This window comes from Mirounga angustirostris, unplaced genomic scaffold, assembly GCF_029215605.1.
Source record: "Mirounga angustirostris isolate CCGP_5_RB_7025 unplaced genomic scaffold, mMirAng1.0.hap1 SCAF_4, whole genome shotgun sequence".
Classification (NCBI taxonomy): Eukaryota; Metazoa; Chordata; class Mammalia; order Carnivora; family Phocidae; genus Mirounga; species Mirounga angustirostris.
Genome location: NW_026991712.1, coordinates 151,756,626 through 151,776,667, shown reverse-complemented (window position 1 = coordinate 151,776,667; position 20,042 = coordinate 151,756,626). Strand labels below are relative to the sequence as shown.

The 20,042-nt window shown below is 40.4% G+C and overlaps 2 protein-coding genes across 2 annotated transcripts in view; both read right to left on the bottom strand.

Annotated features, from left to right (window-relative positions):
- AGBL4 (AGBL carboxypeptidase 4) overlaps positions 1-20,042 on the bottom strand; it is a 1,423,919-nt gene that overhangs the window by 517,487 nt on the left and 886,390 nt on the right. The gene's annotated exons all lie outside the window — the stretch shown is intronic.
- On the bottom strand, positions 11,527-12,812 carry LOC123859631 (malate dehydrogenase, mitochondrial-like). Its single transcript, XM_045897733.3, is given in 2 exon segments — positions 11,527-12,368; positions 12,371-12,812. Coding segments are annotated over 2 exon segments (1,014 nt in total). The 5' UTR covers positions 12,738-12,812; the 3' UTR covers positions 11,527-11,721.

Below are 20,042 nucleotides of genomic sequence, written 5' to 3'. Positions count from 1 at the left end.
CAGGAACACAAGCAGGGGGAGTGGGAGAGGGAGAAGCAGACTTCCTGTGGAGCAGGGAGCCCGACGTGGGGCTCGATCCCAGGACCCCAGGATCATGACCTGAGCCGAAGGCAGACGTTTAACGACTGAGCCACCCAGGCGCTCAGGAATATCAGATTTTTTTACACACCTGCTTAAAAACTTCTAGTGCCTTTCTACTGCACAAAAAAGTGGGGAGCTAAACTCATCATCATGATATGACTTCCACCTACTTCATCTTGTACTGCTGTCCCTTCCTCCTCTGCTCTAGCCCCGCAGGCCTTCTTTCTGTTCTACAAATACATCAAGTTCAGCCCTTTCTCAGGGCCTTTTCATTTGCTCTTCCCTCTCTCTTGAATGCTCTTCCCTCAACTCCTTCTTATCTTTCTTTTTTTATTATTATTATTATTATTATGTTATGTTAATCACCATACATTACATCATTAGTTTTTGATGTAGTGTTCCATGATTCATTGTTTGCGTATAACACCCAGTGCTCCATGCAGTACGTGCCCTCTTTAATACCCATCACCAGGCTAACCCATCCCTGCACCCCCCTCCCCTCTAGAACCCTCAGTTTGTTTCTCAGAGTCCATAGTCTCTCATGGTTTCGTATCTCATCCCAGATGCCACCCCCACAAGGAGTTTTTCCCCAAACACTTAATTTAAATTAGACTTACTGCAGGCACTCTCTCTCATCCCCCTGTTTTATTTTCCTTATAGCACTTGTCACCATCTGAAATGTTGTTTCCTGCCACTCAAGTGTAAGTTCCTTGATGACAGACACTATGTGTCTATATCTAGATCTTCAGTGTCTAGAAGTTGCTGGCACAAGAATTGAATAGATGAACTCAGTGACAAGAACCTTTGTATCAGTATGCAGGGTCCCTGCCTTCACTGGGTGCCCTGCATACTGATGCAAGGTTCTTATCACCAATTAGAGGGCATTTTCTGTGTGCTGGGTCCATGCTAAGCCAATTACCTTATTTAACACTCACAGCAATCTTGGGATATAAGAACTATCTGTTTCCTTTTAGTGATGAAATATTTGAGAGATTGGAAGGAATTTAATTAATATGTCAGTGTCATATTGCTCCTGAACAGAAAAAACAGAATTTGAATCTGCTCTATATGATGCCCAAATACACAATTTAACAATTCAGTGAAGAGGGGTGATTAGACAGCAGTCTCTCTCAAGCTACCTCAGAACCTTGCCATTTGAGGGATCTTCTACAAATGTATAATTGTATAGGAGTGTATCATTCTGGAAGGGATGTCTTTGAGGGCAAATTGTGGAGAGGGGAAAGATCAAACCTAGTAGCAGATCCCAAATCTTGCCCTCAGATAGCCAGAAATTCTCTCTATACTTAAACTCCATATGTACTCATCTTAAATAAAAAACTGGGACAATATATCTACTTTTACATAAAAAATCTAGAAAAATTGAAAAGAAAAATCCATTTGCTTTAGGACAGACACTTGGATAGAAAGGGTCCTGACTTTTGATCTCATGATGACCAAAAATGGCCGTGTGTGTGTGTGTGTGTGTGTGTAGACCTGGGTCCAAAATAAATTTGGAGTGAATTATAGAGATGTATATAATAGAAATATAAATAATAAACAAAAGAGGAAATGACGACAAGATATCATAGGCAGGAAAATGAAACAAAGCTTGAAGTAATGATATCACAAACAGATGAATACCATAAAGTCCTATACACTCATTAAAAGTAGGCTTTAATTGAGGTTCCTAGTAGCTGAAGCAAAAAAGAACTACAACCAGTGATATGATTCTTAGAGTTCATAAAATTAAAAAAACATCCAGTTGCTTGGGGAAAAAATAAGCCAGTTACTCATAATTTTGAAACCTGACAATTTTTTTTCATGCCTTCATATGGCATGCATCTGTTTTCTTACCATATTTAGAGTAAATTCATTAAGAAAGTTCATAAAATTATTTTATGGGGTCTTTAAATGCAGGCCAAGGGCAATATATCAAAAGGGAATTCTACCAAGGCAACTCTATGAAGCACAAAGATAATGCAGTCCAGTTATTTGGCTCTCAGATTATCTAGCGTGGTCTAAGAACAGGGGAACTAATGAATTGTGTTATCTTCAACCAGGCTTCGATTAATGCTATTTCTTACAACTAGATTTTTATTCAGAATAAGATAGCAAAGAACTTGAGGCTCCACTTTGTGTCAAATTCCTGGAATACAAATAGTCCACTCTGGTAGTTAAAAGCATAATCTTACATTCTTACAGTCAACTAGTGGAGGATAGATCTGATACGCTCATTTGCAAATGAAGAAATCAACAAAACTGTGTACTTACCTCTGTAGATGGCCAAAAAGGAACATGTGGATAAGGTGAACATTATCCATGCAAAAATATACCAAATCTAATCTAATGCACTCACAATTGGCATAAAATTGTGGACTTTCAGCTTTCAATTTTAAATAAGATGATACGTTTTCTCTTTTAATTAGAATGAAATTTTCACTGGAATTGTTGGCCACTGAACTGAGCTGGCCAAGGGCTACCTTACATTTCAAAGTGACAAAATCTTGGGAATAACTATACATTCACTAGGGAGTGCATTCGACCTAAGCTCTAAAATGCCACTTTGAGAAAAGGGAGTCTGGAAAAGTTCCCTGTTCAGTGATTGTGTTTTAATAAATAAAAAGACAGCTGCGATGAAGAGAAAGCAGCATATGGGATAAAAACCCTACAAGTAAATTGTCTGCAGAACGTTGCAGTAATCCCTATGGCATGTGCTTCCTAGAGAATGATGGGACGTTTGTCAACACAAGTAAAGCAAGCGATACGAAAAGATTCCCATATATAATTAATCTCTCTATCAAGTTAAATACACAAATACCTCAGTTGTGGGTTGGCACAGACTAAATATTTAAAAGCCTCCCACAGTGCTCCAGGTCCTCATTGTTGCCATTCCAGACAACAGCAGGAAACAAGCATTTCTCTCATTCAGAGTCACTGACAGGCACCTCTTTTCTCTTGGTCAATAAGCACCATTACTTTACACTGGCTATTAGTACTCTCCTTGGCCAGAAACAATTATAGAGATACTTTAAGCTAGAGGGAATACACTCAATTATACTCAAAAGTGTGCCTGATTTTTAAATTAGTTAGGTGTAGGATTCCACTGTTCCCTACTCCTTAGAGATTTTTTTTTTTGTCATAACATCTGCATCACTTCAATGAAAGTGTGTGTGTGTGTGTGCACATGTGCCTCCCTCTCTTAGATATAAAGTGCTTGAGAATTGTAGTTGTTATTAGAAGTTATTTGTTTTGTTGCACCCAGCACTTCTCACATAGGGGATACTTAAAAATTGACTACAAATAAATGAATGACTACAAAAAAAGTCCCCCCTCCATAAAAATATTTGATTTTTGAATGCTTAACACCATCACTATCATCTCACTAATCCTTGTGCTCTACTCTATGCTCCTGAACAGATCTGATTTAAATCATCAAAGGTATATGAAGAATATCCCACATAATATATTCTGTGTATTACATATAATTTCTCAGTTGGAATCTGATTCTATTTACAAAACTACTTCACATGAACATTTTTTGAATCACAGTTACTATATAAACCCAGATACATCTTTTGGACTCTGTGTTCAGTCCTCCAAGTACAATTGAAAAACAAGAGTGAAAGCTAGCCAAGCACATGGATGATAGCTTCTTACTAACTCATTATTTAAAAATCACACATTCTTTGAAGGGCGCCTGGGTGTTTGGCATTGGCTCTTAATTTTGGCTCAGGGCATGATCTCAGGGTTCTGTGATTCAACTGGTGAGGGGCTCTGTGCTCAGCAGGGAGTGTGCCTGAGATTCTCTCTCTCTCTCAAAATAAATAAATAAATCTTTAAAAAAATAAAAGTCACTCATTCTTTGAGTAGCCACTGTTTTTCCAGGTCAGTTTCTTTCTTTGAAAGGAAGACTTTAAAACATTAAATAAAATAAAGACATAATCTATGTAAATAAATATTAACTAAAAATAATGTCAGTTGTCCTTTGCATCATATGAAATACTGTGAAGAGCTGAAGGAATAATTATTTTGCTTCCAAATTCATTCATTCCCAAAGATGATCAAAAGGAGGAAGAAGTGGGTTGGGAACAGTGAGTCCCTAACATTAATGATAATAATAATAGTAAGTATGATCATTTTAATATTAATAATTAACATTTATTAAGGGCTTACTAGGTAACAGGGACTATTATATTCCATTCATTATTATTAACATGTCCCTTTTAAGAATGAGAAAATAGGTTTGAAGAGTTAAGTAATTTCCTCAAGGTCACATAGCTGACGAATAGGGAGCTAGAATCAGAATCATGATGTGTATAACTCCAAGCCTGAACAGATAACCTAGATCCAAGTAGTCTTGTCTCACAAGAGCCTCACAGAATAGTAGGGTAGAGAAACAGGGCCTGTGAGCTTCCTGAAGGCCAGAATGCATTCTGTCCCTGTTCTATACTCTGATCCAATCCTGGGGCTTTAAAATCCAATTAGATACTGCAGCTCTTGAATTTATATCTCATGCTCTACCTTTCCCCTGAGTTTCAGACATGTATTTAATTGCCTACTAGACATCTTTGCTCGAATACCTAGCGGACATCTTAAACCTAACATGTCTGAAATAGAATTCTTGATTTTCTTTCTTCAATTGCACTAACTAGTCACTGAGGCCAAAAACCTAGTAGTCATGGCTCCTGTCTTTCCCTAGCACCTCATATTAAATCCACAAGCACATTCTTTTGACATACCTCCTGAAACCAATTACTTTTCAGCACTCCACCTCTAGGACCCAAGCCCTACCAGCTCTCCCTGGACCACCATAGGTGCCTCCTTACTAGTATCCCTGAAAATACCATTTTCTTTCTGCTGAGCCACTAGCAGTCTCCCTGGCCTGAGGTCCTCCTCATCTTTCTCCTGGAAGACTACAGCAAGCTCTTTGATGACTTCCTGCCTTTACTCTTGCTCTTTCCCCTTCTCTGGCCCCTTTAGTCTACTCTCTAGCTGGTAGCCAAGTGATATTTTAAACATAAATTAGATTCACTGATGTGAATTTAGGGCAAAACCCTAAGTCCTTACCACAGCCTACAAAGTTCTACATCTGATCCAACTCCTGGCTATTTCTCAGATCTCATTCTTACTACTTGCTCAGTTCTGCTCAGTAACCCTGGCCTTCTGACTTGTTCTCATCTCTGGGCCTTACTCCATGCTATTCCTTTTGCCTGGAATATATTTCTTTAGAGCTTCATAAGGCTCATTCTCTTATTTCATTCAGATTTTTGCTCAACTGCCCCACATTATCTAAAATATTCCTCCTCTATAACTCTCTATTTCTTCTTCCTGACTTACTATTCTTTATGTCACTTACCGATACCTGATAATATACTATATATTTGTTTTGTCATGTGTTTTGCCCCACTATAATGAAAGTTTCATCAGGGAAAAGACTTCATTTTGTTCATGTTGTCTCCCCAGGATTTAGGACAGGGTCTAGCACACAGTAAGTGATCAATAAATATCTACTGATTAGATGCTGTTTCTCCAGGGTCCAACAAAGGCCTGGCATAATTAGTGAAAAAAAAAAAAATTTGTGAAATGAAAATGGGCATGAATACCAAAGAGTAGTTTTGTAGATGAGTGAGACATGTTTGGAGCCAGCCAGACTCAAGGCTGCAAGGTCATTCCCCCCGCGCCCAGTTTTATTAAGGAATAACTGACAAATAAAATTGTAATATATTTAAAGTATACAATGTGATGATTTGATACTTGTACATATTATGAAAGGATTCCCACCACCAAGTTAATTGACACATCTATCACCTCACATATTTACCTCTTTTTTTTTTAAATGAAAACATTTAATTTCCATACTGTCTTAGGAAATGTAAATTTTACAACACAGTATTATCAACTACAGTCACCATGTTATACTTTAATCCTCAGATCTTATTCATCTCATAACTGGAAGTTTGTACCCTTTTATCAACCTCTCCTTGGCAAACACTTTTCTACTCCCTGTTTTGTTTTGTTTTTTTAAAGATTTTATTTATTCATTTGAGAGAGAATGAGATAGAGAGAGCATGAGAGGGGGGAGGGTCAGAGGGAGAAGCAGACTCCCTGCCAAGCAGGGAGCCCGATGCGGGACTGGATCCTGGGACTCCAGGATCATGACCTGAGCCGAAGGCAGTCGCTTAACCAACTGAGCCACCCAGGCGCCCCTCTACTCCCTGTTTTTATGAGATCTTTTTTTTTTTTTTTTTTTTTAAGAGAGGTAGAGAAGCAAGGGTAGGCCCAGAAACAGGATCAATTTGAAATCTTACCCCTTGCAATGTGGGTACTTACAATAGAATCCTACCCAGGTAATTGATTCCTTCTTTAAAAATGGTGGAGTTGGGTTTTGCATAATGGAGGAGGGGTTGAAATCTACACTGATCTGGACTAGCTTTTCAGTTTAGTTCCCAGAATCAGCGTTTTTATCAAGTAGCTCCCCAGCTGGGTTTAAATATCTCAGGTGCCTAAAAACTCACTGTCAACATTTACCGAAACTTTGCCTACTCTATCAATTCCCCCAAATCATATATTCTCCTTTGACAAATACAGTGCTAAGCAATTCAGGAAAGAAAGGAAGAGGAAACAAGTATTTTCAGAGCATCTACTATGTGCCAATAACTGTGCTGAATGCTTTACCCAGTTTAATTTATTTAATCCTCATAACAACCTGGGATATAGAAATTTTTATCCTCAGTTTAAAGATGATATGATTGAAGTCTAGAGAGATGATAGGACTTGCTTAAAATTTAGTACTTGAACGAAGACAACTTTATGATTTTGTGAAAACAACACAAAACAAAAACAAAAACAAAACCAAGGCAAACAAGTAAACAAAACACCACTTGACTAATACCCAGGGTCACAGCAGGAAACTAGGTGGCACACTCAAACTACCTAAAGCATAGGAGAGTTTAAAGCAGGACTATTTTCAAAGGTGGAAGCAGAATAGGAAAACCTAGATGAATAGTGTTGTACCCAGAGGCTAGATACAACTTGGAGGCAGGGAGGGGAAGGGAGGGAGTGATTACCAGGCCCTGGAAGCTGAGGGACTATGTTGAGAGGGCCCCTTTTCAAAACTGTGACAAGGGACATAGCCAGCCAATATCACCCTTCAGGAAGGAATAAATATCACAAGTTTACATTTCTCCCTTCCTCTGTCTTTTGGGGGTATCCCTGATTGACTGGAAACTAATAGAAATCATAGGTCAGAGGAGACTGTTGATGTGATCCACACAGGCAGGCCTGGGGGTGAGGTGTAAAATAGTATGGTAAAAGGGTGGAGAGAAGATCAGGAAGGAGGGACAAATTGAATATATCCTGCATGCCTACTTAAAGAAGGTCATCAAAGGCTATAAATTAACCTGAATTTGGATTATACTTCTTTGTCTAAATTGCTGCATTGTATGTTTTAACCTGCCAATTCTTGTTTTGTTCACTGTAATACTTCAAACAAAAGATTCTCTTTAAATGATGATTATTTTGCAATTACAGCCCACTCTAATGAAAATTATGTACTTTTTTTCACAACAACTTTTCTAAAAATTCCTCTTTGGTACTTCATGAACATTCCATAGTTCTTTCAGAGCATTTATATATAGCCTTCTTTAATTGTTTCTCTAAAACAATTAGAATTTCATTATTATATTTGTAATTTTAATACAGTCATTATAATGTCAAAGGAAACTTCTCTGAGACACATTCATATTTTCATATTAATGGAAGTACTGTTATAATGTTAATAGAAAAATGGGTTTAATCAATTATTTAATTCATTCATTAACTACATATTACCTCCAAACTCAAGGGAATGTAAAACAAACAGCTCATTTAAAACAACAAAAAGGATGGTGATTTGGAAACTTCCAAGTATATTCAGTAACTTTAAATCATTTTTATCTGGAATGACTAATCCCATAGGACTAGAAAGAGCATGCCATGTGAAAGAACATAATCTTTTTTTTTTTTAAAGATTTTATTTATTTATTTGAGAGAGAGAATGAGAGAGAGAGAGCAGGAGAGGGGGGAGGGTCAGAGGGAGAAGCAGACTCCCTGCCGAGCAGGGAGCCCGATGCGGGACTCGATCCTGGGACTCCAGGATCATGACCTGAGCCGAAGGCAGTCGCTTAACCAACTGAGGCACCCAGGCGCCCAGAACATAATCTTCTGAGTTACAGGGACTTGGATTAAAGTCCCAGCTCTATAGTTAACTAGCTGTGTGATTTTGCAACATGTCTTAAAGTCTCTGAGCCTTTTTCTTTGTCTACAAAGTGGGTGAAATAATATGTATTTCATAGAGTTATTTGAGGATTGTGGTAAATAAAATATGCAAAGACTATATGAGAGTGCTTGGCACCTTAAAAATGCTCAGGAAATTGAAGGTATCATCTGTTCATTTTTATTCTTAAATAGGACTTCTTTCAGATGTCCTTGCTTCTTTCCCACTAAAGAACTGCTTCGTCTTCATCTCTCACACCCAGAGCCCAAAACTAGCCCTACGCAAGGAGTCCTTTGCTTTCTCCTCTCTGGGCCCTGACCTATCATTTTTTATTCCTCCAGACAAAGACACCTGTCATGCCAAAGGCCCCTATCCTCCAAATGTATTTCTCTGTCTTAGCATTGAAAAGGAAAGGAAGGCCAAAAGTTTGTTGCTGTTTGTTTGTTGTTTGTTTTGTGCCTCCAACAGAGGAGAAACCACTCCCCAGGTCTGATGCTTTCTAAAACACAAGGCAGGAGCTTAGGAGCTAGAGATAGGAAACCTGAAAACTTAATCCATGAAGGATAATGACCTCTTTCATTGGGCCCCCATGCTTAGCACAATCTTTCCCTAGGGAAGCTGGCAGTAAGATTTAGATTTAGGCGGTAAGATTCAGCTGGAGGCTAGATTTAGGGGCAACAGTATTATCATGGGTAGTATCATTATTCCATTTTTAGAAGGTAAGAAATCAGCTCAAAGTCAAACCAGATTTTGATTAAGAGGAGGGCCATAGGGGCAGCTGTCAATAATGCTAATCTGTAAGATGTGTGCAATGTACCTGCAAGTACAATAAGATGATGGGAAACATTGCATGTAACAGAACTATCTACTCTCTAACTCTTTATCTTAAGATAAAGAATGATGGGGCGCCTGGGTGGCTCAGTTGGTTAAGCAACTGCCTTCGGCTCAGGTCATGATCCCAGGGTCCTGGGATCGAGTCCCACATTGGGCTCCCGGCTAAGCAGGAAGCCTGCTTCTCCCTCTCCCACTCCCCCTGCTTGTGTTCCTGCTCTCACTGTCTCTGTCTCTGTCAAAAAAAAAAAAAAAAAGATAAAGAATGATGTTCTGAGGGTGGGACTCAGTAAATGGAGAGGAAAAGACTTAGGAAGCAAGTCTAGAACAGGTTTGTGGGCTGATTTTCTCAGGTTCACCTTGCAGCTTTGGCCATCTCTTTATCCAAACATTCTGAGTTCAGGCTCAGAGGGCCTTCCTGTCCTTCCTTCACTTCAGTTACCCTCACCAAACTTGCCTCTAACTTCCCAATTACTTCCTTGAGCCTCATTTTCCTCATCTTAAAAAAGGAAACTTTACTATTTTAAGGCTACTATAAAGATTAGGGGAAAAAAAGATGTAGGGCATCTAGACTATTATCTGGGCAATAAATGGTAGTTGTTGTTATCAATTTTGTTTGTTGTTTTTCTTTCTGGCATCATCATCAGATTATCTTGCAACTGTCTATTTTCATATCTGTCTTTCCCAGTAGACTGTGAGCAACTTAATGGCTTGGGCCCACATCTGCTCACCTCTCATTGTCAGCACTCAGCACAGAGCTTAGCACAGAGACAACTCTCAAACATTTGTCAAAGGAATGAAGGAGTAAATGACTCCTTCTCTGACTACCCAAATGTTTGCAGCCATCCGAATGGCACTGGAGGTTTATTCTGCAGCAGACAGTGGCAAAGGAGGTCCTTTGTAAAGCTGACCTTTATGTTTTGGCCCCATTCAGGCACCTTTTCCTTCTGCTCTTATTTCACAGGAAGAGAGATGGTATGAGACATCAAGGGAAAGGACATCAAATCCTGGAGAGCCTAGATGCAATTTGCACTTCCACAAATTGCCTGGAGGACCTTAAGTTGCAACTAATTATCACCAGTAATTAGATCTGCTTTTCAGAAAAGCAGAAATAGTGTCCTGTAGAGAACACCCCATGTTCCTCAAAGAGAAATTCAGATGGGACAGATATCACTCCCTTCCCAGAATCCTTCCCTGATGAGGGGGCTCCATTTGGCTTCAGTGACTAACCCAGAGACTTACTGCCTGGACCAACAAGATACTAATGACAGGAACAACACAATGCATCTTGGAAGTGTTCTGAAATTTCAAGTGTTTTTAGCCAACATTATACTAGATTCTCAGACCAGTCCTAGGACGGAAATAAGATTCATGCATTTGCTATACACCTACCATGTGCAGTTTATTCTGCTAAGCACAGAAAATACATCAGTAAACACACCCCATAAAATACCTGCTTTTGCAGAATTTGAAGACTCATGCAAGAAGCAGTAAGCAGTATGTCATTATAATCCAATGTGATCAGTGCTATAATAAAAGTAATAGGTACCTATGTTTAAAAATATATATCCCCATGTTATGGAAATGGTTATTTGACTAGGTAACCCAGAGGAGGTGGCATTTGATCATCACAGCAAATGCATGTAGTAATACCTTCAGTGTAAAAATAAGGAAAATGAGGCTCACAGAAGTTAAGTAAGTTGCTTGTGCCTACATGGTAAATAGAGAACTCAAAACCAAAACCTAAGTCTTTCAACTTCCAATCTCTGGCTTGTTAAGAGAGCACCTCTATTCAATATTGATTTTGTCTCTACAGTTTTCCTACAAATGTTCATCTAGCATAGGCCTGAATACCTTTAGTGACAAAATGTTTACCACCTCATAAGGCATCCCTTTCTCTCTCTGTAGGGTAGAACTCATTTTTTAAAATGTTCTTTCTTAACAAAAATAGCAGTGAGGAGAATTATTGTGCTTAGAGAGGGAAAGGGAGGGCACGGGCATAACTGTGGATACAGAAAGTTTGACTTTCCAGATAGTTTTGAGTTAGACAGGAAAAAAAAAAAAAGCTGGGTAAAGTGAAAAGGATGGAATAGGCATGATGAGGATGTAGAACAACCAGAATTCTCATATATTTCTGGTAGGAGTATCACCTCGCAGTGCTGGCAATATTTATAAAGTAGAACGTATGTGGGGTGGGCTGAAGAATGTCAGACTCTCCGAGGATGTCCACATCCTAATCCCTGGAACCTGTAAATGTTACCTTATATGGGAAAAAGATTTTACAGATGTGATTAAGTTGGGATCTTGAGAGGGGGAAATTATTCTATATTACCTGGGAGGTCCTGATGTAATCACAAGGGTTCTTTTTTTTTTTTTAAAGAAAATCAAAGCCTGCTTTTATTGATGCACCCACAGACCGGCGATTTGGAAGGGATGGCGACGCTAACACGACACTCGTGGTTAACGCAACTCAAACACAGGAGGTAGGAGATGGCTTTACAGGGACATGATGCCTTCGTAAGTTAGGGAAACGGACTGCTCGCTGGCTGCCCCCCTCATTTCATGTTCTTCACGAACTCCTCTCCCTTCTTGATGGAGGCCTTTAGCTCGGGGATGGCTTCCGCTATCATCTTCTCTTTGAAAGAGGAGATCTTGCCGATGCCTAGATTCTTCTCAATGCCCCTTTTCCCCAGCAGTAACGGGGTGGAGAAATAGGCACAGTCTGCTTCTTGGGACTTAACGAAGGAACACTCCACAACTCCTTCCTTTCCGTTCATCACATCCACAAGGGAGAAGACAAAGCGGGCTCCGGCGTACGCCATGGACAGGGTGGCCGAGCCTACTCCAGCTTTGGCCTTCACCACCTCTGTGCCGGCCTCCTGGATCCACCCAGTGATGGCTGTTAGCTGGTCCTGGGGAAGGTCCACCTTGGGAGTGCACTGGGAGGTCAGGGGGACGATGGTCTTCCCAGCATGGCCGCCAATGACAGGAACATTGACTCGAGCGGGATCCAAACCCTTCAGTTCTGCAATGAAAGTATTGGCTCTGACAATGTCCAGGGTCATCACTCCGAAGATTTTATTGGGGTTGTAGACTCCGTGTTTCTTGAAAACTTCCGTTGCGATCGGGATGGTGGAGTTCACCGGATTGGAAATGACGCAGATCATGGCCTCGGGGCAGTGCCAGGCGCAGGCAGCAGACAGGTGGCCACAATGGAGGCATTGGTGTTGAACAGGTCATCCCGGGTCATGCCTGGTTTTCTCGGGACTCCTGCTCGAATAACCACCACATCGCAGCCTTTCAGGCAATCCGGCAGCTGCTCAGGTCCGAGGTAGCCTTTCACGGTTGCTCTGGTCTCAATGTGGCTCAGATCGGCGGCCACTCCGGGCGTATGAGCAATATCGTAGAGGGTCAGGCGGCTCACCAAGGGACTGTTCTTGAGGAGAAGTGCAAGGGGCTGCCCGATTCCTCCGGAAGCCCCTAGCACGGCTACTTTCGCATTGTTCTGGGCCGAGGTGCTGAAGCTGTGGCGGAGAGCGGCGCCCGCAGGGTGGGCGAGCGCGGAGAACATAGTTGGAGCGGGCGGGGAGCGGAACGGCAGGAGAAGGCGCAGGCGGCTGGCAGGTGACACCAACGACCTCCACACCGCACACGAATCACAAGGGTTCTTATAAGAGAGAAGGCAATGTAAAGACAAAGCAAAGAACGATTTGAAAATGCTGTGCTGCTGACTTTGATAATGGAGGAAGGAGCCATGAGCCAAAGAATGCAAGAAATGTAGCTCTAAAAGCTAGAAAAGACAAGGAGACAGATTTCCCACTGGAGACTCCAGAAGGAACCAGCCCTGTCAACACCTTAATTTTAACCCCATAAGACTCATTTTGGACTTCTTACTGCCAGAAATGTAAGAAAATAAATTTGTATCACTTTAAGTCACTAAGTTTGTGGTAATTTGTTATAGAAACAACAGGAAACTAATAGAATATGTATACTCAATGGCTGACCAATTCTACTCTCATATCCTCACTAGAATACATGCATATGTGCACCAAAATACATATACAATAATATTCTACAAAACTATTTGTAATATACAAAAATAGAAAGTACCCAAATGCCATCAACATACAATGGATAAATAAATTGTGGAATTAAGTAAGGATAATGGTTATCCTTGGGGGAGTGGAGCACAAAGAGGGCTTCTGAAATTCTGGTAATGTTCTGTTTCTTGATTAGGGTGCTGGTTACATAGGCATATTCAGACTGAAAATGCATCAAGCCATGTACTTATGATATGTGCACTTTTATGTTTGCATATTATATTTCAATAAGAAGTTTAAAAAGAAACCAAAGTTCAACTTACTGATGCACCTGGATGGACCCTCTGGAGGCCACCATGAATGTCACAAAGCCAATGGGTATTTGCCTAGGGTCCAGTGTTTAAAAATGAGAAAGACTTTGGCTCTAAGCAAAAATTTAACAAGGTCTACTTCTTTTAGGCTTGAAGAAAAGTCTTTCATGCTTGTTGTTTAGGCACATTCCTACTGTGGACCTCCTGACTCTATGGACATATTATTCTACTTGTTTGAAAAATTCAGCAAGTTGCATGCTGTAATGGAGTTATGTGATTGCCTCTGCAAGGAGAAAGTAGCTCTGCTGTGGTGGAGCAAGCTGGGTCTGGGAGACAGAAGACATGGATTTGAATTCTGGCTCTGTCACTGACTTGCTAGAGTAAGTCACTTCATTCTAAGATCATCTGTAAAATGAGTGGCTATGGGATTAGCTATAATCTGTAAGAATTAAACATAATATGTAAATACCCTTAGCTCCATGCCTGGCACATACAGAATATCATCATACATATGTTATATCTGAATGAGAAGGAAGATTTCAGCAGGGAATTCATATGGAGGGGAAGAGGTGAAGTTACATCTGAGCCCTGGTTGTCTGGACAAGGAAGACACGAAGCTGCAGTAAAAGAAAGTCCCAGAGACTGAGCTGGTTTAGACCAGGGCTGGAGCAGCCTGAGATATGAGAATAGATTATGATCCAAGAATGGAAAAATGCCAGAAAAGTAACATCAATTATCATATCTAAAGAGGAAAAGAGGTGTTGTGGTCACAGCAGTAGGTCAGAAAGCAGGGATTACAAGAGGCATGTAAGGGATGGAGCACTGGATAGGCTAAGGTGAGGGTTTCAGGACACAGGCTGTGAACAGATCTCCAGGGCTAGGAGTCCACTGGCTTAATAACACAAGGTTGGTCAGAGACTTTAAAGGAGCACTGCTGGACTGAAGAAGCTGGGCTTTGGAGGATTTAAGCAGAAGGCTTCTTTAGCTAAACCCTTCCCTAGGTGAGGCTAAGGTTTGGGGCGCACTGCCTCTCTCCCACGGATGACTTTCGGTATTTGCAGATTAAACAAAAGTTCAAAAACCTATTTTGATACCTGGCAATATGCTACTCAATGGTTTTCTGTTGTGTTCTATGACCTTTCTGCTGTGTGTCTGTTTTGCTATTGATTTTAATTACGGAATATAATTTCCGGCATGAGGACTCAGGCAGCTCCCTCTGGAGGGCCAAGCTCTTGCCAGGGCCTCCCAGAGGAAGGCAAATGGGAAAGCAGTATGGCTTAGAGCTACATGCTATTCCTTACAAAGGACACAATGGGTTCTTTTCATATAAATGTCACTGCTGCGGTCTGATGCTTCTCCGTCATCCCACTAAGCGTGAAGGGTAAATAGGATGTGGGAACAGAAACACTGCTCAGCTGCTGGGCTCATTTCAGCAAAAAACAAAGGAACTTGCAAAACACAGCCTGGAACCATGTATACAGTATGCCTAAATTATGAGGGAGGCAGCCAGTTTTCTAGAAGTTTAGGTCTGAAAACAATACTAGCAGATAGGTCACATGTGTGCATGCATGCACACGTGCACGCTCACACACACACCTCTTACCTTCTTGAGGCAAAGTGCATGGTGCAAAAAGTCATGGAGGGTGAATGTGGAGACTTGAGTTCTAGTCTCAGCTGGGCCATTACCTACCTATGGGATCATAAGCAAGTCACTCAATGTTTTAGGCCCTTAATCTCCTAACCTGCAAAATAAAATGATTTGATTCAATAAGTGTTTCCTCTGTGCCAGGCATTGTGTGATGTGTCTTCATTTAATCATTAGAATTACTCTGCCAGGAAAACATTATCATCCAAGTTCCTCAGGACAGGAAGTATCTCTTTCATTGCACTTACCATTCCTTACTATAATTTATTTATATAATACCTGCCTCTCAGCCTAGATGGTGACATCTTCAGGACAAAAGTGGTTCTGATTTAACCTGTGTTCCTAGTGTCAGGACCTGTCAGAGTAAGGCACACACACAAGAAGAATAGAGGTTGTTCAAGATTAAAGTCCAACTGACTACTAACTTCACTAAAACACAATCCAGTAGCAGAAAGTTGTGAAAAGACCTCCCTATAGATTTGGCTTCTTGGCTACCAGACCAGCAAGGCTGTCTGTCTGTCTTTTACACACACACACACACACACACAGTCAGTCTAGAGTGTGAGCAGGAACAGTCCAGGATCTATTGGGCAAAATCAGAATTCACAGTGTTGGGAAATGGTTGCAGTTTGAGGGGACCTTTTTCATGGACCCATGAAGCAGAAACTGAAATGGATATTAGCACTCCAGATGTGTAAAGAGTGCTTGGGATCAATGCCTATGGAAGAGCAGGGATGGAAGGAGGAGTGGATGGAGGGAAATTGAGTTGTGATGCAAGGCCAAGGGCAGCCTCAGCTATACCCTTTGGGAGCTATGGAGCTAGAATGGTCTTTGAGAGTTGTTCCAAATTGGGTCTCCATGAATTAGTCATTGGATGTGGAATCCCCAGGAAGGGGCAAAACTTTGACCTGAGCTGTAGCTTATAGCTGAAGGCTCTCTGCTGAAAACACTCCCAGGATGTGGGGCAATAAGTCTTCCTTGAAGAGGAATATGGTTGGTGCATCATAATAACCATCACAGATCTCAAGGTCACCAAGTTCAGACTGGCAAGGGGTCAAGAGGCATAAAGCTCTAGCAAGACTGAACAGCTGGTAGAAAGGGGTAAGAAAACATCTGTTAGGATAGAAGTCACGTCAGGCAGCCTGGGGTCCTGGAGGCTGTACAATGGGGCCAGGGATCATAAGTCCAACCTGGCAATGGGCCAACTCCAGGGAATCAGGCAATGTTCACAGAGTAGGCAGGGCTCAACCAACACAGCGGGCATGATTTCAAAGTCAGCAGCTAGGAGAGCTCCAGGAAGTAACAACAAAGAATCAGACAAGAAAGAAACTACTATTTATTGAGTTCCTACTCTGTACTAGGCATTTTAAACAGCTCTTCTCCTTACATCCTAATACTTACACGTTAGGATATTATATTCTCCATGTTACAGATGAGGATGCTGAGGCTTAGAAGATTTCAGTAAGGTGTCTTAATTAGTAAGTGCTAGAGTTAACATTCAAGTCCAAATTGCTGTTCACAAGGAGGGAAACCACTGGGTCGAGGACAGTGAGAGTTTCCTATATGTATGAGTTTCCCAATGCCCAGCTGAAGGAAGACCCAGAAGCCTACAGGCTCTGTGTGACCTTGGGTGAATCATTCATCTATGGGTCTTTTCTAATTTTTCAAATGAAGAATGAAGAGAATGAGCTCTAAGATATTTTTAGTTCTAAATATCTATCAGAATGTGAATCTAACAATACTAGCACATGCTTTCAAATGAGACTTCTCTATACTGTAGTCCCCACCTGTATCTGCAGTTTCACTTTCCATGGTTTTAGTTACCTGCTGTTAACCACGGTCTGGAAGCAGATAATCTTCCTGATGCATGGTCAGAAGGTCAAAAGTAGCCTAATGCTATGTAAAAATAGCTACGTCATTCATATTACTTCATCACATCACATAGGCATTTTATCATCTCACAACATTGCAAGGGGAAGGGTAAGAATAATACTGGCATACCTCATTTTATTATGCTTCACTTTATTGTACTTCAAAGATATTATGTGGTTTTTTTTGTTTTGTTTTGTTTTTTTACAAATTAAAGGTTTATGGCAATCCTGTATCAAGCAAGTCTATTGGTGCCATTTTTCCAACAGCACTTGCTCACTTTGTGTCTCTATCACATTTTGGTAAGTCTCGAAGTGTTTCAAATGTTTCATCATTATTGTATTTGTTATGATGATCTTGATCTTTTTTTAAAAAAAGATTTTATTTATTTATTTGAGAGAGAGAGCACACACAAGCAGGGGGAGTGGCAGGCAGAGGGAGAAGCAGGCTCCCTGCTGAGCAAGGAGCCTGATGTGGGACTTGATCCCAGGACCCTGTGATCATGATCTGAGCAGAAGGCAGATGCTTAATTGACTGAACCACCCAGGCGTCCTGATCTGTGATCTTTGATGTTACTATTGTAATTGTTTTGGGGTACCCTGTGCCCATATAAGATAACAAACTTAATTGATAAATGTGTGTGTTCTAACAAATCCACTGACCAGTGGTTCCTCTGTATCTCTCTTTCTTCAGGCCTCCCTACTCCCTGAGACACAACAATATTGAAATTAGGCCAGTTAGTAACCCTACAATGGACTCTAAGTGTTCAAGTGAGAGGAAGAGTCACATGCCTTTCACTTTAAATCAAAAGCTAAAAATGATTACATTTAGTGAGGAAAGCATGTTGAAAGCCAAGACAGGCCAAAGGCTAGGCCTCTTGCACCAAACAGTTAGCTAAGTTGTGAATGTAAAGGAAAGATTCTTGAAGGAAATTAAAAGTGCTACTCTGGTGAACATACATTTGATAAGAAAGCAAAATAACCTTATTGCTATTATGGATATCTGAATGCTAATATGGAGAAAGTTTTAGTGGTTTTGATAAAATCAACTGGCCACAACATTCCCTCAAGCCAAAGCCTAATCCAGAGCAAGGCCCTAATTCTCTTCAATTCTATGAAGGCTGAGAGAGGTTAGGAAGCTGCAGAAGAAAAGTTGGGAGCTAGCTGAGACTGGTTCATGAGGTTTGACATAAAAGTGCAAGATGAAGTATCAAGCGCTGACATAGAAGCTGCAGCAAGTTTTCCAGAAGATCTAGCTAAAATCATTAATAAAGGTGGCCACTCTAAACAACACATTTTCAATGTAGTCAAAACAGCCTTATATTGGAAGATGCCATCTAGCACTGTCATAGCTGGAGAGGAGAAGTCAATGCCTGGTATCAAAGCTTCAAGGACAGGCTGACTCTCTTGTTAGAGGCTAATGCATCTGATGACTTTAAGTTGAAGCAAATGCTCATTTAGCATTCTGACAATCATAGGGCTTTTAAGAATTCTGCTAAATCCACTCTTCCTATGCTCTATAAATGGAACAACAAAGTCTGGATGACAGCATATCTGCTTACAACATGGTTTACTAAATATTTTAAGCTTACTGTTGAGACCTACTGCTTAGAAAAAAGATTTCTTTCAAAGCACTACTGCTCATTGATAATTTATTTGGTCACCCAAGAGCTCTGATGGAGATGTACAATGAGATTAATGTTGTTTCCATGACTGCTAACACAACATCATTCTGTAGGCCATCGATCAAACAGAAATTTCAACTTTTGAGTCTTATTATTTAAGAAATCAACTTTATGAGGCAATAGCTGACATAGGTAGTGATTCCTCTGATGGGTCTGGGCAAAGTAAATTGAAAACCTAAAAAGGATTCACCATCTTTAATGACATTAAGAACATTCATAATTCATGGGAAGAGGTCAAAATATCAACATTCACAGGAGTTTGGAAGAAGTTGATTTCAACCCTCATGGATGACTTTGAGGGGTTCAAGACTTCAGTGGAGTAACTGCAGATGTGGTGAAAAGAGCAAGAGAACTAGAACTAGAGGTGGAGCCTGAAGATGTGAGTGAATTGCTGCAATCTCATGATAAAATTTGAACAGATGAGTTGTTGCTTATGGATGAAAGTGGTTTCTTGAGATGGAATCTACTTCTGGTGAAGATGCTGTGAAGATTGTTCAAATGACAACAAAGGATTCAGAATATCACATAAATTTAATTGGTAAAACAGTGGTAGGGTTTGAGATTGACTTCAATTTTGAAAGAAGTTCTACTGTGGGTAAAATGTTATCAAACCACATTGCACACTACAGAGAAATAGTTCATGAAAGAAAGAGTCACTTTCTTTCAAGCAGCAAACTTGACCGTTGTCTTATTTTAAGAAATTACCACAACCACCCCAGCCTTCAGCAACCACTACCTGATCAATCAGCAGCCATCAACATGAAGGCAAGATCCTCCACCAGCAAAAAGACTATGACTCACTGAAAGTTCAGATGATGGTTAGAATTTTTACCAATAAAATATTTTTAAATTAAGGTATGTACATTGTTTTTGTTTAAACATAATGCCATTGCACATTTAACAGATGACAGTATAATGTAAACATAACTTTAATATGCACTGGGAAACCAAAAAATTCATTTGGCTCTCTTTATTGTGAATATTTGCTTTACTGCAGTAGTCTGAAACTAAATCTGCAATATCTACAAGATACGCCTGTACAATAAGACATTTTGAGAGAGAGAGAGAACATTCACATGACTTCTTAAAATTTATTTTATTTAAATTCAATTATCTAACATATAGTGTATCACTAATTTCAGATGTAGAGTTCAGTAATTCATCATTCATCCAGTGCTCATTACATCATGTGCCCTCCTTAATGCCCATCACCCAGTTATCCCATCCTCCCACCCACCTCCCCTCCAGCAACCCTGAGTTTGTTTCCTATAGTTAAGAGTCTTTTATGGTTTGTCTCCCTCTCTGATTTCATCTTATTTTATTTTTC